This window comes from Pinus tabuliformis, chromosome 5_2 (genome assembly GCF_031772625.1).
Source record: "Pinus tabuliformis cultivar Carrire ecotype Pingquan chromosome 5_2, CPIR1, whole genome shotgun sequence".
NCBI lineage: Eukaryota > Viridiplantae > Streptophyta > Pinopsida > Pinales > Pinaceae > Pinus > Pinus tabuliformis.
In genome coordinates, this window is record NC_142306.1 from 863,791,588 (window position 1) to 863,815,561 (window position 23,974).

A 23,974-nucleotide genomic window follows, 5' to 3' on the forward strand; every position below is an offset into this window, starting at 1 on the left:
GAACTCATGGACCAATCGGGTGTCAAGCCACGGATCAAGTGTCGGTAATACCGAGGTGAGAGTGAACCGTCGGATCACTACATATCGTGACCGTCGGATTGTAAGTTACAAAATGTACAACGGTAAAGAAACACACTTTACCTAACTCTATACCTAACTCTAAACTAGACCAAGTTGAACTTAACTATATCCTATGTGTCGGAATATCCTAACATCCCCCCTTAAGAACAACTTGGGATAGGATTGAAGGATTTACAAATATGACACAATAGGAGAAGGAAGGAGGCACTAGAGCCTATCCCCCCTTAGTGACAACTTCCTGAACTCCAAGCATATATCGAAGTTTAGTGAACTTCGCCTCTGTGAGAGCCTTTGTGAAGATGTCTGCAACCTGATCATCTGTTGGACAATATTGCACTTCAAGAACATGGTCATGAATGAGCTTTCTGATGAAGTGCATGTGTAGTTCAATGTGTTTGCTGCGCTGATGCTGGACTGGATCTTTGCATAGCTGAATGGCACTTTGATTATCACACCAAAGTGTGGTTGGATGCTGCTGCTCAAAGCCAAACTCTGATAGGATCTGACGAAGCCACAAGGCTTCCTTACTAGCTTCCACGGCACCACGATACTCTGCTTCTGCTGACGAAAGAGAAATGGCAGCCTGTTTCTTACAAGCCCATGTAATAGGTCCTGAACCAAGAGTGAAGACATAACCGGCAGTAGACTTCCGATCATCAGGGTCACCAGCCCAATCAGAATCAGTGAAACCAACTAACAGAGGAGCTGCTTTGGCACTGTAATGAATCCCAAACTGTACTGTACCTCGAACATAACGAAGTATTCTTTTAGCTGCTTTCCAATGACTTTCACGGGGGTTTTGCATAAAACGAGCAACAAGGCCAACAGCAAAGGAAAGATCAGGACGAGTATGGGTTAAATACAAGAGTTTTCCGACAAGTTGACGGTATAAGGTAGCATCAACTTCAGGAGAAGTACAAGAGACTGAAAGTTTGACTCCAGACTGAAAGGGAGAAGGGGCTGGCTTACAGTCTTCCATGTGAAAATGACGAAGAATATCACAAGCATACTTGGACTGGGAAAGGAAAATACCCTCCTGGGATTGCAAGACTTGAAGACCGAGAAAATAGTGTAAGTGTCCTAAGTCTGTCATTTCAAATTTCTTTTTAAGGCTGGACTTCACATGGTTTATAAGGTTGGGATCACTACCAGTAAGAATAAGATCATCAACATAAAGAACAAGGATGATAAGAGAGTTGCCCACTTTCTTGGTGTAGACAGTATTGTCAGAATGACACCTAGAAAAGCCAGATTCTAAAAGAAAGCTATCCATTTTGGCATACCAAGCCCGAGGAGCTTGCTTGAGGCCATAAAGGGATTTCTTAAGTCGACAAACAAGGCTGGAGTCTGTTTGTATGAAGCCAATGGGTTGTTCCATATAGATTTCTTCCTGCAAGTCCCCATGCAAGAAGGCAGATTTAACATCCATCTGATGGACTTCCCATTTTAAAGAGGCAGCAAGGGAAAGAACAAGGCGGATAGAGTTCATTTTGGCAACAGGGGAGAAGGTTTCAGTGTAGTCAATGCCTTCAACCTGTGAAAAGCCCTTAGCAACGAGACGAGCTTTATGTTTATCAACTTTCCCATCTGGTCCATACTTGGTTCTGTAAACCCATTTACATCTAACAAGTTTGCGTCCCTTTGGTAGAGGAACAAGATCCCATGTATCATTTGTCATCAATGAATGATATTCTTCATTCATAGCTGCTTCCCAATGTGGATGGCCTGAAGCTTCTGCAAAAGTGTCAGGATCATGATTTACTGGAGCTTGAGCCAGTAAAGAAGAGGCTCTTTCAAACTGAGAACGTGTACGTCGCTGATCTGTAGGATCACCGGCAAGATCACCTGCTGCATCCCGAGTAGCACGGACCCATCTTGGAAGTTGAGGATCCTGAGAAGGTGGGGGAGGATTATCATCCTCGCTTTCATCATCTGAAGAAGAAATGTTTTCAAAAATAGAAGAGATAGGAAGAGGTGGCACATCCGCCGGACTAGGCTCGCAGGCCGATTTATTTTCATCAAATTTTACATCTCTTCTAATGATAACATTTTTGGACTTAAATGGAATAAGTCTATAACCTTTTACATCTTCAGAATATCCAACAAAAGTACATTTCTCACTCTTAGGTTCTAAAGCTTTATGCTTTTCATCTGGAATATGGGCCCATGCTTCACTTCCAAACACACGAAAGTGACTTACATCTGGTTTAATGGAACTCCAAGCTTCTTCTGGAGTGATATTCTCTAGAACCTTAGTAGGAGTGCGATTGATTATATAATTTGCACAATTAATTGCTTCGGCCCAAAAACTAAGACTGAGTCCTTTAGATTGCAGCATACAATTAGCCATTTCCTTTAAGGTGCGATTTTTCCTTTCAGCTACACCATTTTGTTGTGGAGTGTATGGAACAGTATGTTGCATTTGAATTCCATTTTCGGTGCAAAAGTTGATGAATGTGTTTTTAACATATTCTCCACCATTATCAGTTCTTAGCTTAAGAATTTGATGTCCAGATTGTTTTTCAACAAAGGCTTTGAAGGCCAAAAAGGTGTTAAATACTTCGCTCTTGAGTTTTAAGAAGTATACCCAAGTGCGTCTGGAGAAATCATCAATGAAAGTTAAGAAGTACTTGCAGCCAGAGAATGAAGCAACAGGAAGAGGACCACATAAATCACTGTGCACAAGCTGTAAAGGGGCTGAGGCGTGCCAAGAGGCACGTTTGTCAAAAATGTCCCGATGATGTTTTCCGAGTACACATCCGGAACAAACACCATCTCTGCAAGATACCATAGGAAGACCTGTCACCATATTTTCTTTACATAGATGCTGAAGGGAGCGATAGTTTAAGTGACCAAATCGCTCATGCCAAAGTTTGCTCACTTCATCATTATGAGCAACAAATACTGAGGGAAGATTTGATGACCCAAAGTTGTGAAACTTATACAACCTTTTGGAATCATCAGCAAGACCAGTAGCTAGAATCTGTTTAGGATCTTTTAGATCCTTGATTACAACATCATGAGGTGAAAATTCAACAATTTTACCTTCACCTGAATGAGTTATCTGATAGACAGATAGAAGGTTGCAGGATAAGGTTGGAACACATAATACATCATTAAACTGACCATTGTCTAGATGAACAGTTCCAGTCCCTACAACATTAAGAGATCTATCATCACCAACATATATATTTTTGGTGTTACAATCATTTAAAGAAGAAAACATGGCTTGGTTTTTGGCCATGTGACAAGAGGCTCCAGAATCAATGAGCCACTCATGAGAATGAGAAGAAGAAGAAGATACATTTAATGCATAACCAGACTGAGATGATTGACAATGACATGCAGAAAGTGCCATTCCGGAAGTTGAAGTTGAAGTAGGCTCCACATGGATGTTATGTTTCTTCATTGCGGCTTCCAAGGCTTCCATCTTCTTAAAGCATTTAGATTCTAAGTGGCCATCTCGATTACAAAAGTTACAATGTCTATCAGTCTTCTTCCATTTGTTTTTATTGGTCTTATCATTTTGCTGAAATGATCTTTCATTTTGAGGCTGAGATGGTTTAGGACCATTCTTTTGAGGATATGACTTCTTAGGATTCTTTGAATTTGGTTGCTGCTGGGCGGCTAACGCTTTCGTGGAAGAGTTTCCAAGATTAAGAAGACCAAGGTGTAAGAGTTTTTCTTGTTCTCTTATTAAGGAATCACAAAAGGAGTCAAAGGAAGGGGCCTTGTAGTCTTTTCCTTGACAAATGAAAGCTTCCCTTGTAGAATGGAAAGTGGAAACAAATACAGAGTAGGCTGGTCCCAACTTAGTAAGGATGGAATAAATAAGGTTACCATCTTCTTTCTTAACTTTAACACCTTCCAAGAGATATCTAAGGTTCTTGAATTTGGACAAGAAATCTTCAATGCAAGAAAAATTATTAGGATCCAAAGTAAGCAACTCATTTTCAAGTTGATGGGCTCTAATTTCATTTTTAATCCCAAAAACTTTAGCAAGTTTTTCTAATGCTTCATGAGGAGTCTCAAGTTCTGCAATGTGGAATCTAAGATCAGGAGAAATAGACATCCCTATCAAACCACATGCTTGATCTTGTCTATTTTCCCATTTTGCAGCCTTGTCTTCATCTTTTGGTTTCTTCTCTTGGTCTGTGGCTATTCTGAAGAGACCTTTACTTCTAAGTAAATCTCCCATGTAGGCTACCCATTGGAAGTAGTTAGTGCTGTCAAGAATGACTTGGCATGGACTTTCCATTTTTTTTTTTTAAAAACTGAAGCTGAAGATGCTGAAAGTAAGTGTTCCAATGGATAGATCTCGAAAAAATAGGCGGTTTTAAAAAAAACGGCTCTGAAAAAGGCTTCCAGATGAAGAAGTTATGGCTTTTTGAAAAAAAATTGTTGACGTTGCCGGCAAAGTGCGCGAATGTGCGGGAATGAAAAAAATCCGCCCCCACAAAATGGAGACTTGAACCCAAGACCTCTACTCTCTTAAAATAGCTTTGAACCAATTGATCTATACAAAAAATTTGAGAGAGAGAGAGAGAGAGAGGGGGGGGGGGGGGCCTTGGTTTGCGTGCTTGCCTTGAGAAAGCTCTTTTTCCCTACAAAACACAAAACCCAACACAAATATGCAAAGAAAAACGAACCTTGCGGCTCGAAGTTAGCTTTAGCCAAAAAACTAGAAATTTAAAAAAAAAATCTCAAAGTTAGCTTTAGCCGAAAAACTAAATATTTTTCTCAATGTTTCTGATTTTCCGAGATCACACTAAGGTACAAGGAAAAGAGCATATGCATGAGAAAAATCCTTCCTTTCTGTTTTTTATTTGCCCAGATCGCACAGAGTCGCAGGGCAAAGAGCATACACAGAAATGAAAGGTATAGATCCGGTTAAAAAAAAGGCTAAATAAACTGAGACCGAAATAAGCAGAGAGAAAATAACAGTAAACTGCAAAAAACACTGTATACCTCCCGATCTGAAAAATGACGCAGCTAGGGCTACCAGAAACCTTTTCGCGTGAAACGAAAGGGGTTCCTCACTGGAACAGATGCTCCGAATGCAACAGAGCAGTCCTCTCGGCCCGAAAGCAATCAGAAAAAACAGCTCTAGGAACCGACAGCTGCATGCAGTTCAACCGGCTTCAGATTTGGATCACCAACGGACGCAGCCCTCAAATAGCTCCGATACCATGTAGGAATTTACAGGGTAAGTTCCTTAGAAAGAACACCAAAAGGACACCGCTCACAACCAGATCTCAAATCAATACACCAATATTTTTGACGTGGTTAAAACCCTGAGAGTGCAAGGAGGGAAACAGTCCACGGCCTGTCCCAACGTGGGTACTACAGGCAATTTATTAATCAAAGAATGAAAATTTACATAAGCTTCTCTCATGCACGGACTACCCAAACAATGACCCTCCATGCGCTTTAAATAGAACTCATGGACCAATCGGGTGTCAAGCCACGGATCAAGTGTCGGTAATACCGAGGTGAGAGTGAACCGTCGGATCACTACATATCATGACCGTCGGATTGTAAGTTACAAAATGTACAACGGTAAAGAAACACACTTTACCTAACTCTATACCTAACTCTAAACTAGACCAAGTTGAACTTAACTATATCCTATGTGTCGGAATATCCTAACAAAATTGACTAAAATTGATCATCAAGAAGATATGTTTGACGACATGTTCGTTGCCTCCGAGTCAATAGGTCAGGCTAGAGAACCCGCTAGGACGAAACATAATGATGAAGGGTTAACTGAGTTCAATAAACTTAGAGAGCAGAGGTTGCAAACTCTGCCTCTAGATTTACTGGCAACAACCCCAGCGACTTCTTCAAGCGAGCCTAGTCTGCAACAGTCAAGCCAGCCTCCTGTTACAACAAAAGATCAGAAGAAGCAACAGGAGGAAAGGCAAAAGAAGCAACAGGCAGAAAGGCAGAGAAAAGAACAAGCGGCAAGGCAAAAGAAAGAACAAGCAGAAAAACAACAGAGAGCACAAATGGAACAAGAAGAGAGAAAGAAGAAAGAGGTAGAGGAACAGCAGAAGAGGGAACAAGAGGAGAAACAGAAAAAAGAATTGGCAGATAGGTAGAAAAGGGAACAAGAAGAAAAACAGAGGAGAGAACAAGAGGAGCAGCAGAGGAAAGAGCAGGAAAAAGAACGGAGCGAGTCCCAAGCCGAGAAGCAGAAACAAACCACCATTGATCCCGAATTGCTCCAACAGTGGAAGCAATTTGACTCTATTATCAGTGGAATGGAATGTTCCAAAGATACGGACACCTCCAAAACAAATGACACACAGGACATCACTTCTCCTCAGGTTCTAAGTGGAACCAGCGGCCCACCCATTTCTAAGGATGTTGAGGTAATTCCTAAAGACCCTTCTGATCAAATCGTTCTCCAGGTGGAAGATATTCCTCCCCTGGATGTTTTCTATAGCCCAAGGCATAGAGCAGTTGTAAAGTGATCAAGGAAAAGACGAAGGACTGATCAGCCTTCTATCTTTCCAGAGCAAACAGTCACGGGTAATGTAGTATGGAAGGAGGAATTGGACCCCTCCGATGACCTAACAAAGTTGTCACAGTATGCAGGAGCCTATTCTGCAGCGACTATTGATAAGGCATCGGAGGTAAGTCTTCTACTGAAGACTAAGGACCAGGAAATTTTTGCACTACAGGCAGAAGTGACCGAGGCAAAGCAGAAGGCAGCGTAAGCAGAAGAGCAGTTGCTGGCACAACAGCAAGTGAACAATTTATTAACCCAGCAATTGCAAACAGAGAAGCAGAGGATCGACCAAAGCACGATCCAGAAACAAAAGGAATTATCAGAGGCATTGGCACAGTTGAGGACAGCGAATGAGCTAATGATGAAAACGAAAGATGAGAAAATAGCTCAATTGTCGGCACAGCTCGAAATCATAAAGGGCACCCAAAAGGTGGAGGATTTCAGAGCAGAGGCATCATAAATAAACAATGCGTTAATATCACAGATTAGGCTCCTATGTCATCAACTCACTGAGGCAGAACCATTGTGCGAGCTAACTACATCAGTATGTCAGCAAGTAGAGAAGGCCAGGAGTGAGTTAGACCAAGCTAAAGAAACCATAATCTCATATCTTGATTGGAAAGATTCTGATGTAGGAAAAGCAGCGAATTTGACCAGAATCCAAGAAACATACAAGGACATACTCTTCACAGAATGGCACACTCAAGTGATGAAAGCGGAAAGGGTGGCTTCAAGATGTAAATTAACTGCCAGCAATCTGGTTGATCTGGTCAACAACACCCTTTACTTGGTGAACATGATCTCCCAGTGTACACCTGGAAGCATAACAACAACAAATATGATTGAGCAAACAAGTTATCCTGACTTAGAGGAGAAGGGAAGGTTAATTGCTGGGGTTAATAATTTGACTTTCAATGCATATTGGCTCTTTCTGATCAAGCCACACACACAAAGGTCTGCCCTCAAGTGTTTAACAGATGCACTCGGGTGTATAATTCCCGATATACAATATGCCACATATGCTGCACAGCTCAGTTCGCGCCTCAACAAACCGCCTGAAGTAGAGCCAATGCTAGCGATAAGTTAGCTCAGGTTTAAAGGCAAAGAGCCTACCTGATGAATCATGTCGCCGATTTCCAGATCGCTGAGGAAAATAGGATGAATATTTATTGATGCCAACTTAATAGCATTTCAGTTTCTTAGATATTTAGATTAATTTAGTATTTATAGACCCTTTCATGTTTTTAGAAAGGGTCATAAAATTTTGTAATAGACTTAAATACTGAAGTTTTCACTACTGTGCTTCAGCCTATATTCTTTTATGAAACTCGACCAATCGTTCTTAATTTTACGAGGAATCTTCTTTATGCAATTGCGCACTACTGTCTTTTGTTGGGGAAGTTTTCTGAGTTGAAGGAAGAACTGCAACATAGCGATTGATGTTTGGGAGTGTTAATCAGCTTATATGGTACTTCTATCTGCGTCTGTATCCATTCGTTTATATGAATTGTTATGTAATTATTCTTGCTATTGTTGAATACATGTATGCGCTGTAACAGCAAATCTTTATCTCATTCCACTATTGGATGTTTTATGATATGCCTTTTCCTTTAATCATGCATGTAACAATGATATAAATGATAAAGTGTAGTAATTTCGCTGTTATCGCTTTGCTTAACTATTTATGCACAGCAGTCTTGAATGATTTAATATCTATGTCTTAGAGATGGAGTCATCTATATGCCTGTCTTTAAGCACAGACCATCAAACGCTACGCTTTAGAAATCAATAAGTCCCCGGGGTCGATCATAGTTATTATATTCTTGCTGATAGTTTTAGTTATTCTCTTATCGCTAGCATAGTCCATAAGTCACTCATCCATCCCGATTATCTATATTTTTTGGGAAACTGGTCCCATTATCCCCAGTCGGAGCCACTATTCCAAACGAAAAAGGAGCTGTATTAAGGTCCGGACCGAGTGGTTTCCCCAATGTTGTTGCGCCGATTTTCGAGGCATCAACAGCTTATTACTCCATGTGTAGCAATAATGTGCAGTTTCCATGTCATTAAGATTGGCCTCCTCAATGAATTCCTTGAAAAATTTCGCTCTTTGTCTATGCGTCTTTGGCCTCCCTTTTTCTGTGATAGGAAGGTTATCATATTAAAGTCACCCCCAAAAGCTAAGGGAGGTAACCTTTCCTAGATCTTATCTTTGTCAAATCTTGAAGGAGTTTGAGATTCTCCTCCATTATTTGAGGTCCATACACATTTGTAAACACGAGTGATCCTGGTGTCCCTATGACCTACATTTCCACTAATAAATAGGATCTCATTGCTTCAGCATCAAATAGGATAAGCGATTCGTGGTTCCACCCAGTCGCCAATCCTCTTGTAGAAAAACACACTACAAACTCCATAACTTCATAACTCCTACCTAATTTCCTACTTAATTCCTTGATTTTCTCTATAGAACACTTTGTTTCTTGTAAGAAAATAAGGTCTGGTTGTGTCGTTTTAATCTTCTTCTTAAGCAGTATTTGTTTCTTGAGGCTTCTCAATCCTCTTACATTCCATGTTAAAACTATCGCGATTAACTACAATTAATAGGTTGCAATATTAACGCTCTCATCTTACCTGAATTTACTAGCATGGCTCTAAAATCTTGGATGACAACATTATTCGACCTCCTCCCTCTTTTGCGGTGTTTTTCCATGGCACCAAGACATTTTGAGAACCCGTTGCTTTTACTCCCAACTCAACTATGTCCATGTGTGACCATTTCTAACCTCTTACTTTCGCCTCTTCCCTCATCAGGTATAGATATTAGATGTTATCCACTTGATCCACTGGTATGGCCTCCAATCCCTATTTTCTGGCTTGTGCCACCATGTTCTGAAGGTCGATTCCTTCCCTTTCTACTATTTCCCGCAAATTTGGGTCCTTTGTTCCTACCTTGATTGGGGTCATCTCAGCGTATCCTTCAAAATCATTTGATAGATCTGGGATATCCCTGTGCTACCCCATATCTTCTAGCGGCTGTAATGCTTCTTCTTCTTTTCCTTGTTCTTGCTCTTGAATTTTTTCCTCCTCAACCCCATGATTCTCTAGATTCTCTTCAGACAAGATTTCAAATCTATTTCTTTATGCTCTTCTCCCTCCCTGACTTCTCTATTGTTACCTTCGATTTTCCCTTCCCGTTGGGTTGGGCCTTACAAATCCATCTGCATCCTTTCATTTTGGTGCTATTCCCCGTTCTTCCATTTTATTCAAAGGGAATTCCTTGATTAGGTGGCCATGTTTATGGTACCTTCTACACCTGAACGGAATCTACTCATAGTCCACAAGTTGTAGCCATATTTCATCCCTTAAATCTAGTTTCACTGCTTCTGGTAGAGCACTAGAAACATCCATCTCAACGAAAATCTTTCCATGCAATGTGTATCTTCCCTATAGCGTTGTCCTTGCTATTTTGATAAACTTTCCCAGTGTATCTTCTATCAACTTTAAGGTCGAAGGAAGCCAGTAATCCAGAGGTAGGGAATATATTCTGACCCAAACTAGAGCTCTAGTAAAGGTCTCCTTCTCTGAAGTAAAATTTTCCATCCATGGTTGCATATATAAACCAGCTGAAGCAAAGAAGTAGTGATCACCATCAAAGATTCAAACTCTATCTTCCATATTGGAAAAGCCCACTATAAAGAATCCTTTTCACCCTAGATGTAGCTCTATCTCCCCTCCTTATTTCTAATGATGTTTTATCCAATCACACAAAGGCTTTTCTATGTGCCAGAGGCCCATACACTTGCATATGACTGCATATGATCTCATACAGTTCCCAAAGGCCTATATCTCGAGATCAATGATTAATGCCATTAGGATCACCACTTTTTTGGCGTACATGGCCTTGCAGAAGCATTTGCCTTTTATTTTTGTTTTTGGTCAACTTGATTCCCGACGTACTCTTTTCTGTAGGAATTTACAGGGTAAGTTCCTCAGAAAGAACACCAAAAGGATACCGCTCACAACCAGATCACAGATCAATACACCAGTATTTTTGACATGGTTAAAACCCTCAAAGAGGGAAACAGTCCACGGCCTGAGCCAACGCGGCCACTTCAGGAAATTTATTAATCAAAGAATGAAAATTTACATAAGCTTCTCTCATGCACGGATTACCCTACAAATGAACCTCCATGCTCTTTAAATAGAATTCATGGACCAATCAGGTGTCAAGCCACGGATCAAGTGTCGGTAATACCGAGGAGAGAATGAACCGTCAGATCACTACATATCGTGACCGTCGGATTGTAAGTTACAAAATGTACAACGGTAAAGAAACACAATTTACCTAACTCTATACCTATCTCTATACTAGACCAAGTTGTACTTAACTATTTCCTATGTGTCGGAATATCCTAACATCCCCCCTTAAGAACAACTTGGGATAGGATTGAAGGATTTACAAATATGACACAATAGGAGAAGGAAGGAGGCACTAGAGCCTATCCCCCCTTAGTGACAACTTCCTAAACTCCAACCATAAATCAAAGTTTAGTGAACTTCGCCTCTGTGAGAGCCTTTGTGAAGATGTCTGCAACTTGATCATCTGTTGAACAATATTGCACTTCAAGAACATGGTCGTGAATGAGCTTTCTGATGAAGTGCATGTGCAGTTCAATGTGTTTGCTGCGCTGATGTTGAACTAGATCTTTGCATAGCTGAATGGCACTTTGATTATCACACCAAAGTGTAGTCGAATGCTGCTGCTGAAAGCCAAATTCTGACAGGATCTGACGAAGCCACAGGGCTTCCTTACTAGCTTCTACGACACCACGATACTCTGCTTCTGCTGATGAAAGAGAAATGGCACCCTATTTCTTGCAAGCCCATGTAGTAGGTCCTGATCCAAGAGTGAACACATAACCGGCAGTAGACTTCCGATCATCAGGGTCACCAGCCCAATTGGAATCAGTGAAACCAACCAATAGAGGAGATGCTTTGGCACTGTAATGAATCCCAAATTGAACTGTACCTCGAACATAACGAAGTATTCTTTTAGCTGCTTTCCAATGACTTTCACGGGGGTTTTGCATGAACCAAGAAACAAGGCCAACAGCAAAGGAAAGGTCAGGATGAGTATGGATTAGATACAAATGTTTCCCTACAAGTTGACAGTATAAGGTAGCATCAACTTCAGGAGAAGTACAAGTGACTGAGAGTTTGACTCTAGACTGAAAGGGAGAAGGAGTTGGCTTACAGTCTTCCATGTGAAAATGACGTAGAATATCACAAGCATACTTGGATTGGGAAAGGGAAATACCCTCCTTGGATTGCAAGACTTGAAGACCGAGAAAATAGTGTAAGTGTCCTAAGTCTGTCATTTCAAATTTCCTTTTGAGGCTAGACTTCACATGGTTCATAAGGTTGGGATCACTACTAGTAAGGATAAGATCATCAACATAAAGAACAAGGATGATAAGAGAGTTGCCCACTTTCTTGGTGTAGACAGTATTGTCAGAATGACACCTAGAAAAGCCAGATTCTAAAAGAAAGCTATCCATTTTGGCATACCAAGCCCGAGGAGCTTGCTTGAGACCATAAATGGATTTCTTAAGTCGACAAACAAGGCTGGAGTTTGTTTGTATGAAGCCAATGGGTTGTTCCATATAGATTTCTTCATGCAAGTCCCCATGCAAGAAGGCAGATTTAACATCCATCTGATGGACTTCCCATTTGAAAGAGGCAGCAAGGGAAAGAACAAGGCGGATAGAGTTCATTTTGGCAACAGGGGAGAAGGTTTCAGTGTAGTCAATGCCTTCAACCTGTGAAAAGCCCTTAGCAACAAGACGAGCTTTATGTTTATCAACTTTCCCATCTGGTCCATACTTGGTTCTGTAAACCCATTTGCATCTAACAAGTTTTCGTCCCTTTGGTAAAGGAACAAGATCCCATGTATCATTTGCCAATAATGAATGATATTCTTCATTCATAGCTGCTTCCCAATCTGGATGGCCTGAAGCTTCTACAAAGGTGTCAGGATCATAATTTACTGGAGCTTGAGCCAGTAAAGAAGAGGCTCTCTCGAACTGAGAACGTGTGCGTCGCTGATCTGTAGGATCACCGGCAAGATCACCTGCTGCATCTCGAGTAGCACGAACCCATTTTGGAAGCTCGGGAGCTGAAGGAGGATCCTGAGATGGTGGGGGAGGATTGTCATCCTCACTTTCATCATCTGAAGAAGAAATGTTTTCAAAGGTAGAAGAGATAGGGAGAGGTGGCACATCCGCCGGACTAGGCTCGCAGGCCGATATATTTTCATCAAATTTTACATCTCTTCTAATGATAACATTTTTGGACTTAAATGGAATAAGTCTATAGCCTTTGACATCTTCAGAATATCCAACAAAAGTACATTTTTCACTCTTAGGTTCTAAAGCTTTATGCTTTTCATCTGGAATATGGGCCCACGCTTCACTTCCAAAAACACGAAAGTGACTTACATCTGGTTTGATTGAGCTCCATGCTTCTTCTGGAGTGATATTCTTTAAAACCTTAGTAGGAGTGCGATTTATTATGTAATTTGCACAGTTAATTGCTTCTGCCCAAAAACTAAGACCAAGTCCTTTAGATTGTAGCATACAATTAGCCATTTCCTTTAAGGTGCGATTCTTCCTTTCAGCTACACCATTTTGTTGTGGAGTATATGGAACAGTATGTTGCATTTGAATTCCATTCTTAGTGCAATAGTTGATGAATGTGTTTTTAACATATTCTCCGCCATTATCAGATCTTAACTTAAGAATTTGATGTCCAGATTGTTTTTCAACAAAGGCCTTGAAGGCCAAAAAAGTGTTAAATACTTCACTCTTGAGTTTTAAGAAGTATACCCAAGTGCGTCTGGAGAAATCATCAATGAAAGTTAAGAAATACTTGCAACCAGAGAATGACACAACTGGAAGTGGACCACATAAATCACTATGCACAAGCTGTAAAGGGGCTGAGGCATGCCAAGAGGCACGTTTTTCAAAACTGTCCCGATGATGTTTTCCGAGTACACATCCGGAACAAACACCATCTCTGCAAGATACCATAGGAAGACCTGTCACCATATTTTCTTTACATAGATGTTGAAGGGAGCGATAGTTTAAGTGACCAAATCGCTCATGCCAAAGTTTGCTCACTTCATCGTTATGAGCAACAAATACTGAGGGAAGATTTGATGACCCAAAGTTGTGAAACTTATACAACCTTGTAGAATCATCAGCAATGCCAGTAGCCAAAATCTGTTTAGGATCTTTTAAGTCCTTGATTACAACATCATGAGGTGAAAATTCAACCATTTTACCTTCACCTGAATGAGTTATCTGATATATAGATAGAAGGTTGCAAGATAAGGTTGAAACACACAATACATCATTAAACTGACCATTGTCTAGATGAACAGTTCCAGTCCCTACAACATTAAGAGATCTATCATCACCAACATATATATTTTTGGTGTTACAATCATTTAAAGAAGAAAACATGGCTTTGTTTTTGGCCATGTGATAAGAAGCTCCAGAATCAATGAGCCACTCATGAGAATGAGAAGAAGAAGATACATTTAATGCATAGCCAGACCGAGATGCTTGACAACCACATGCAGAAAGTGCCATTCCTGAAGATGAAGTTGAAGTTGAAGATTGCCCCAAATGGATGTTATGCTTCTTCATTGCTGCTTCCAAGGCTTCCATCTTTTAAAGCATTTTGATTCTAAGTGGCCATCTCGATTACAAAAATTGCAATGTCTATCAGTCTTCTTCCCTTTGTTTTTATTTGTCTTATCATTTTGTTGAAATGATTTTTCATTTTGGGGCTGAAATTTCTTAGGACCCTTGTTTGGTTTAGGACCATTCTTTTTAGGATATGACTTCTTAGGATTCTTTGAATTTGGTTGCTGCTGGGCGGCTAACGCTTTCTTGGAAGAGTTTCCAAGATTAAGAAGACCAAGGTGTAAGAGTTTTTCTTGTTCTCTTATTAAAGAATCACAAAAAGAGTCAAAGAAAGGGGGCTTGTAGTATTTTCCTTGAGAAATGAAGGCTTCTCTTGTAGAATGGAAGGTGGAAACAAATATAGAGTAGGCTGGTCCCAACTTAGTAATGATGGAATAAATAAGGTTACTATCTTCTTTCTTAACCTTAACACTTTTCAAGAGATATCTAAGGGTCTTGAACTTGGACAAGAAATCTTCAATGCAAGAAAAATTATTAGGGTCCAATGTAAGCAACTCATTTTCAAGTTGATGGGCTCTAATTTCATTTTTAATCCCAAAAACTTTAGTGATTTGTTCCAATGCTTCATTAGGAGTATCAAGTTCTGCAATATGGAATCTAAGATCAGGAGAGATAGACATCCCTATCAAACCACGTGCTTGATCTTGTCTATTTTCCCATTTAGCAACCTTATCTTCATCCTTCAGATTCTTCTCTTGGCCTGTGGCTATTCTGTAGACACCTTTACTTCTAAGTAAATCCTCAATGTAGGATAACCATTGGAAGTAGTTGGTGCTGTCAAGGGTAACTTGGTATTGACTTTCCATTTCAACAGAAACTTAAGCTGAAGATGCTGAAAGTAAGTGTTCCAATGGATAGATCTCGAAAAATTAGGCTGGTTTAAAAAAAACGGCTCTGAAAAAGGCTTCCGGATGAAGAAGTTATGGCTTTTTGAAAAAAAGTTGTTGAAGTTGCCGACGAAGTGCGGGAATGTGCGGAAATGAAAAAGTCTGCCCCCACAAAATGGAGACTTGAACCCAAGACCTCTACTCTCTTAAAATAGCTTTGAACCAATTGATCTATACAAAAAAATTGAGAGAGAGAGAGAGAGAGGGGGCGGGGGGCTTTGGGTTGCGTGCTTGCTTTGAGAAAGCTCTTTTTCCCTACAAAACAAAAAACACAAAACCCAACACGGACATGCAAAGAAAACGAACCTTATGGCTCGAAGTTAGCTTTAGCCGAAAAACTAAATATTTTCAAAAATGAACCTTGCGGCTCAAAGTTAGCTTTGGCCGGAAACTAAATATTTTCCTCAATGTTTCTGATTTTCCGAGATCACCCTAAGGCGCAGGGAAAAGAGCATACGCATGAGAAAAATCCTTCATTTATGTTTCTGATTTGCCCAGATCGCACAGAGTCGCAGGGAAAAGAGCATACGCAGAAATGAAAGGTATAGATCCGGTAATAAAAAGGCTAAATAAACCGAAACCAAAATAAACAGAGAGAAAATAACAGTAAACTACAAATAAACACTGTATACGTCCAGATCTTAAAAATGACGCAGCTAGGGCTACCGGAAACCTTTTCGCGTGAAACGAAAGGGGTTCCTCACTGGAACAGATGCTTTGAACACAACAGAGTAGTCCTCTCAGCCCGAAAGCAGTCAGAAAAAACAGAACTAGGAAACGACAGTCGGATGCAGTTCTACCGGCTTCAGATTTGGATCACCAACGGACGCGGCCCTCAAATAGCTTCGATACCATGTAGGAATTTACAGGGTAAGTTCCTCAGAAAGAACACCAAAAGGACACCGCTCACAACCAGATCACAGATCAATACACCAGTATTTTTGACGTGGTTAAAACCCTCAAAGAGGGAAACAGTCCACGGCCTAAGCCAACGCGGCCACTTTAGGCAATTTATTAATCAAAGAATGAAAATTTACATAAGCTTCTCTCATGCACCGATTACCCTACAAATGACCATCCATGCGCTTTAAATAGAATTCATGGACCAATCGGGTGTCAAGCCATGGATCAAGTGTCGGTAATACCGAAGAGAGAATGAACCGTCAGATCACTACATATCGTGACCGTTGGATTGTAAGTTACAAAATATACAATGGTAAAGAAACACACTTTACCTAACTCTATACTAGACCAAGTTGTACTTAACTATTTCCTATGTGTCGGAATATCCTAACATTTTCCTCATCTCTTTTTAGTCCTTTCCCACCTAATCTAGTCATGCCTCGGTCGTTCCCTAACACATCTTCTGTCGAGATCCCAATTTTTTTTCTTTAACCCACTTCCCTTGTTCATTAACACATTCCAATAGGAAGGAGCTCCACCCCCTCCCCCTCTAAAGACCATGAACACCAAACCCTAGGTGTACCTTTTGAGAAACCCTCACTCCTCCAGAAATTCGAGATATTCAATATAATAACACATATTTTACCATACATCTCTTTTGATTTAATTAATATTCATATGTTAAATAATATTATATATAAAAATTAATATCATATCCAACTAATCATTCGAAACCAAAGGGATGCTTTTGGCTTCATGTCTTTGGCTTCACAAATCACACTAATTTATTATCTCATCAACGAAGTGCTTCTATGTTCATCTTCCTTTATATTGTACTCCCTAATGACTAAACGATAGTTTACAATGGATGTATCATGTTTTTAAATGGGTATATAACATGAAAAGACCACAATTAAACTTGTGGGTTTCAAAAACCTTTAATTTGTAAATAGTTAATAGTAAATTAATTATATGATTGAGTTAAAATTATCCTAAATACCATGACAATTTGTATGAAGTTTAGTTTTAAGCTATTAGTTTTAGATTAAATCATATAAAAAAAACTTCACATAATTTTAGTAATAACATTTTTTAAATAAATAGAATATTGTTCAATTCAACATTTGATAATAATTCTAACTTAAATTCAATCTAATATATTAACACATAATATTCTTAAATAATTTGAAATGTAATTTTGTATCTTTTAACAACTTTTCTTCCCAATAAGAAATAGTGTCATTTTTTTTAATCATTTAAATTTTATTTTTATTTTTACATGAAACTTTAATTTTAAAAAAATAATTATTTTAAAATATCTTCTATATTGATAAATATAATGTAACCTTGCCATCCTAGCTAGTATGTAAGACCAAGTATTGAACTCATCTGAATCTTATAAAAAGTTTAATTAAATGAAAATAAATATTGAATTAGTAAAAAATAATATTCGTAAGAATATAAGAATACTTTATGGCGTATGCAATTACATTATTAGAATACTTTATCACTTAATTATGTTATGTCTATCTCATTATGATAGTGCTAGGAAAGTATCATGGCCCTGGTCCGTGGAGCTGGCTTAGGTTAAATCCATAAAATATTACGCTCAAAGGCATATTATTAATTATAAATTATAAAGTAATAAGTAATACACTCCGTGTTACGTGATTGTGGAGATATGCTTATTAAACATCTTATTAATCGTTTTATTTCTTACTGTGATTTGTTTTTTATTTTATCCATTTATTTTTAAATACGTGATTATTGATTTTTTTTTTTTTATTATTTTATGCTTTGTTTTTAAGACTTAATTATTAAAAAAGTGATTATTTTTGGATTATGGTGATTACTGTTTTAATTTAATGGTTTTTGGTTTTTGGGTGGGGATTTGAATTGATTGATTATGTAATTAAATTTTATATTATCAATAAATATTTTGTTTTTGAAAATTTATGAGAAAAAATATAGGTAATGGAGAATTCTTGTTATTTTAGAAAGTTGTTAAGTGGTTAAATCTATATGGTGGACCTTCCTAAATCTTCTCCTAAAAATCCTAGCGAAAAACTAATAAGATAATGTAAGAGAGGTTATGTGAAAATTTGGACTTAGTTGGAGAGAAAAGCTAAGTTGGATGAAAGCAAGAGAAAAGCATAGTGGAAAAAAGAAACACTTTGAAGGAAAACGAAATATTTTTCTAATCAAAAAGAAAAAACTCAGGTAATTAAAGGGGTGCAAACTCTATAAGTAGAATGTTGATAAAGAAAAGTTTGTTGAGAAGAAATTATAAAAATACAACTAAAGAATATAGAAGAAGTTGCTATTCCTCGATATGAGCTCAAAAATAGTTGTGGATTTATGTGATATTTGTTTTAATGCTTTAAGGTTATATATATTCTTTCCCATCTTGGAGGAAGGAGGTTAACTAAATTAATGTATTGGAATTGATCTGCTGAGAAAAATTTATAAATATGCTACTAAAGAATATAGAAGAAATTGAAGGAGGTTAACTAAATTGATGTATTGGAATTGATCCGCTCACAAAAAACTATAAATATACTATTAAAGAATATAGAAGAAATTGAAGGAGGCTAACTAAATTGATTTATCGGGATTGATCTACTGGGAAAAAATTATAAATATACCACTAAAAATATATTGAAGAAATTGTTATCCCTAAATCTAGGCTCGAGAATAGTCGTTGGTTTATGTGAATTTTTTTATTAATATTTTAAGATGATAATATCTATATCTATCTATATTCTTTCTCATCCAAGATAGTTATTAGTTTATATGAGATCTTTTGTTGATGCTTTATATATATATATATATATATATATATATATATAATTTCCTATTAAAAAGGAAATTAACTAAATTGATGTATTAGAATTAATATATTTATTTTTTAAACTATTTTAATAATAAATAAATAAATTATATCAATAACATTCTAAAATATTATATATTCCAACACAAAAAAATATACATTATTTGTTTGGAAAGGAAACATAATGTTCCTTCCTTTTATATAAGAAATAGCGACGGATTGATAACCTGATAGTTTGTTTGAAGTATGCATAAAAGAGAGAGCATTCATGGGTCCTCTGTGATTCATATAATAAAACCTGTCCAGGGTTTAACAAAGTTATTCACTATCATTATGAAAGATCAGTCAAATGAGTGCCCCTGTAAGATATATGGGAGCATTAACCTGGTCGCTCTTACCTAAATTCAGAACTTACTCGAGTAGCATTTTACTATATCTGGTTACATTCTGCATTATGTAATATATTCATAATCCTCTAATTTTAAGATAAGGAAGCATTATTGATCATATTCACAATCTCCCTCATTAAAGGTCGCTCTTCAGTAATGTCGCGTAAGCAGAGATTAGCAATTTGGATCATGTTCTGTAGCTCCATCGTGTGAATGTGATCTATCAAATTTCGATCAACAATGGTCATGAATATGTCAATGTCTTCTCTGAAGCCATATCGCTGAGTCCATTCTGCCAGAGGTGTGTCTTCATGTAGTGCTTTTAAACCTGTAATTAGCTCGAGAAGAAGCACACCAAAGCTATACACATCACTTTTAGCTGAATATCTTCATTTTTCACATATTGGGGATCCAGGTAACCATAACTCCCTCTAACAGCAGTGACTGTAAACTGATTGTCTTTTGGGCCTAACTTTGACAGTCCAAAATCAGCCAATTTAGCACAGTTATCGTCCACCAGCAAAACATTTGCAGACTTAACATCACGGTGCAATATCGGGGGCCTTGCTTCTTCATGAAGGTATTGCAATGCCACAGCAACCTGACAGGCTATGTCCATACGAGATGGCCAAGATAATGGACTTGGGAGACCTCTCTGCGTGTGAAGTCGATCATACAAACTCCCGTTGGAAATGAACTCGAACACAAGAATTCGCTCACCTGCACATGCATCATTCACAGAATTGTTATGAGAAAAATATAGCAATGGAATTATTTTATAAAATGATTATATATATATATATATATTTCATTCTGATAAAAAATTATTTAAGAATAAATTTTGATTGTTCATTTTATTTATTTTGATTAGATAATAATATAAGGTAATGAAACTTATAGTGCAACCTTATGAAAGATGGAAAATCAAAATCTATATTATTGATAAAAAAATCATTGGTATTTGAAATTTTATCGTTCAAGTTCAGGAAAGTGTTTATTGTTTATTTTTTTATTTATTTTGAATTTATAATTCTTTATACATATACATAATTTTTAGATTCACTTAAATTATATATTTTAATAATTTTTATATTGAAAAGTAAAAAAATAAATTTATGGAATATTCAATTCTATTTCACTACACATTGTATGTTATTGTATAATAGCGTAATTAGTTTTAACTTTATTATTGAAGATGTATTTCAATTTTGTATTTATATTGGAAAGATAGATTAAAATTGGACTTACAAATGTTTTCAAACTTTGAAAAAAATTGATATATAACAGATAAGCTAGTCTGTGTGTTGAGTGTAGTTCAAATATTTTAACTTTTTGGTTTTTTTGGATTTATTCTCATATGTGTTTGGTTTAAAATGTAAAGAAAATTATTGAAATAATAAATTTAAATTTTATATAATCTAATATTTTGAAGATTTTCCAAAAAATTAAATCAAATAACAAATACTAATCATTTGATTAAAAATTATATTAAATTTAAAAAATACACAAAAACTAAAAAAAACAACTAAAATTGAAAAGAATTAATAATCTGAGAGCTTGTACCAAATTCCAACCACTTATAATCCAACATCCAAAACAAAAATTTTCACAATGACTAACTTGAACATTATATCTTCAAATTAAGAGGATACACAAAAAATCAAAAAAGAAGAAGATGAAATTGAGAAGAATTAATCTTTCACAATGACTAACCTGAATATTATATCTTCAAATTAAGAGGATACACAAAAACTCAAAAAAGAAGAAGACGAAATTGAGAAGAATTAATGATCTCAGAGCCTGTACCAAATGTTCACAACCTGTAATCCAACATCCAACATGGGCATGTTTTAAGTGAGAATATTGTGGGATCTGACTAACATGGGCATCTTTTAAGTAGGAATACCTTGGGATCCAACTAATCTGGGCAAAGTTAATTATTTGATTTTGTCTATGTATGTAAAAATGAGATCTCAAAATATTCAATAAACAATTTATCATAATGATCAATATAGGCAATTTTAAATCGAGAAAAATTGAATAATTAACCTTGTTCATGTCTATTAAATTCTAAAATATTTCTCAAATTCAAAATCAACTTAAAGTGAGCCCAACATATCCTTTTGCAAAAATTAGACTCGAGGGGAAAAGAAATTGGCGTTCCAACCACTGAACTAAGACCCGATGACAGTGTTTATGGCAATATTGTAAACCAAGGAAATTGCGAAAGAAGGGAATAAGAGCACACCTGCTTGTAAACACAATTCGATTAGATCCACCAGATGAGGATGACGCGGAAGTCTGAGGAGCACAGACAATTCCTGTTTGAATAAAGTGGGATCTAAATTCGTTGCTCTCTTGACGGCGCCCACCCGACTATCTGGTAAATTGGCACGATACACAAATCCAGAGACGCCCTGTCCAACTTTTGTTGTGAAATTGTCAGTGGCGTTGGCCAGTTCCTCCCTTGTATATGTGCATATTCCTATGCCCTCCTCCAACCAGTTCAGTTCTTCCACTGTGTGTGAGCGTAAGTCTATAAGCTCCATCTCCAAATAGTTCCCAATAGGGTTCGCTGGCTGTTCCCTTGCGCATGTTTGTGGATGTATGCTCACTTCGAAAAGGTTCCCGCTAGGGTTTGCGAGTTGCTTCACGGGGTAAGTGCGTTTGCGGGCAGCCTTCACAATGGCGATGGCAATATAAACCTTGGCGATGAAAACAATGACGATGAAAACAATGGCGATGAGAACCATGCCAATCGATGCCATGATTTCTGTAATTCTGATATTTGCTGCGTAAACGCATTGTGCAGGAACAATGAACAGCAAGCGATGCAGCGAACAAATAGCAATGAGCGATCAAGCGAAATCCGCGTTCGACCCGTTACCTACGAAAATGGGTTGTCCCCACACTTTGGAATTTCGTTTACTGTCGCTCAGATTATGATTTGGCGGAGATGATTGGTCCTATAGTATGCATGCGTCTTGCAATTGTACATTTTAAAAATAAATTTAGGATAGGGCAGAGATTATTGGTCGTACCATGCATGCGTCTTGCAATTGTAGGTTTTCGAAATAAAAATGAGTGAGATGATGCAATTGTGCTGCGTCGTACGATATAATTTTTTGGCCTCTATTGTGTTTTTAAATATACTAAATTGACACGTAACATAAGATAAAATTACAACTTTTGGATAAAATTTTTAATTTTTATTATTTAAAATATGTATGGCGGGCAAAGATAAGGAAATTGGTAATTGCTTGGTCATCAAGTATTATGTAAATTATAACATTCAAGGTTCAAATTTTTATGGGTTTAACTAATAATTTGTTTTTTATTAAATTGTGTTTTTAAACTTATGACATAAATACTATGAAAATAAATCCTAGTCTTTGATTTGTGTATAGTATTCAAAATATCTTGAAATATTTTATGGAGGTTAGATTTATGGCATTCACCTAATAATTATTCATAATTAAATTAAAATACTTTGAAAATAAATCCTAGTTTTTGATTGATTTGTGTATACTACTTAGAATATTGATATTCTATGGAGCTTAGATTCATGGCATCCACTTTATAATTATTCATAATTAAATTAAAATTCTTTGAAAATAACTCCTAGTCTTTAATTTGTGTATACTATGAATATTTTTAAATACTCTATGGAGGTTAGCTTCATGGCATCCACCTAACAATTATTTATAATTAAATAAAAAATTTGGAAGCCCTATTTTAAAATAGACATGCTTAGTGTTTTTTTAAGGCACTTTTAGGTGTAAAGGACACTGGTTCAAAACTCCCTGGGAAAAATTCCAACCATGGCATTAAACAAAATTATGCTCAAGAACAAGTACCCCCTTCCCAAGATAAATGATATGTTGGATTAACTGCAACAAGAAAAATACTTCACCAAGATAGACTTAAAGTCTGGATATCACCAAGCTCAAGCCAAAGAAAAATATATTTAGAAAATTGCCTTCAAAACTAGGCAAGTTTTCTATGAGTGGTTAGTCATTATGTTTATCCTATGCAATGCATCAACTACATTTATGAGGTTAATGATTGATATAGTTTTCCCTTTTATAGATTCACTTTGTTATTGTCTATTTTGATGATATATTAGTATACAATCCTATCTCAAAGGAGCACATCTCACATTTGATGCAGGTGCTAGAGACATTGAAGAATCAACAATTGCTAGTAAATCTCAAGAAGTGTAAGTTTGCATAATAATGTTTGGTGTATCTAAGGTATGTGATCAGTGGAGGAGAGATGAAGATAGATCCTACGAAGGTAGAGGCCATCATGAGGTAGTCGATGCCTACTAATTTTTTAGAGGTTAGGAATTTCGTCGATGTAGCATAGTACTTGAGGAAATTAATAGCCTCATTTTTAGCAATAGAAGCACCACTTCATGTCATAACAATGATTGGTAAGAGTTTCGAGTGGGGAAAGGACCAACAAAGGGGTTTCAAGAGTTTAAAACGAATATCAATTAAGCACCAGTTCTGGCATTATTGAACTTGGAAGATCTCTTCAAAGTAGAGACGTGTGCAAGTGGGTATCCTATGGAAGTGGTCTTCATGTAGGGAAGA

General features: G+C 37.2%; 1 protein-coding gene across 1 annotated transcript; it reads right to left on the reverse strand.

Annotated features, from left to right (window-relative positions):
- Positions 1-19,468: 19,468 nt before the first annotated feature.
- On the reverse strand, positions 19,469-22,202 carry LOC149162057 (calcium/calmodulin-regulated receptor-like kinase 2). Its single transcript, XM_089435086.1, has 3 exons — positions 21,625-22,202; positions 19,797-20,096; positions 19,469-19,704 (listed from the first exon to the last, which is right to left on the reverse strand). The coding sequence occupies exons 1-3, from the start codon at positions 22,142-22,144 to the stop codon at positions 19,469-19,471; spliced, it is 1,056 nt and encodes a 351-aa protein (XP_089291212.1). The 5' UTR covers positions 22,145-22,202.
- Between the last annotated feature and the right edge of the window lie 1,772 nt (positions 22,203-23,974).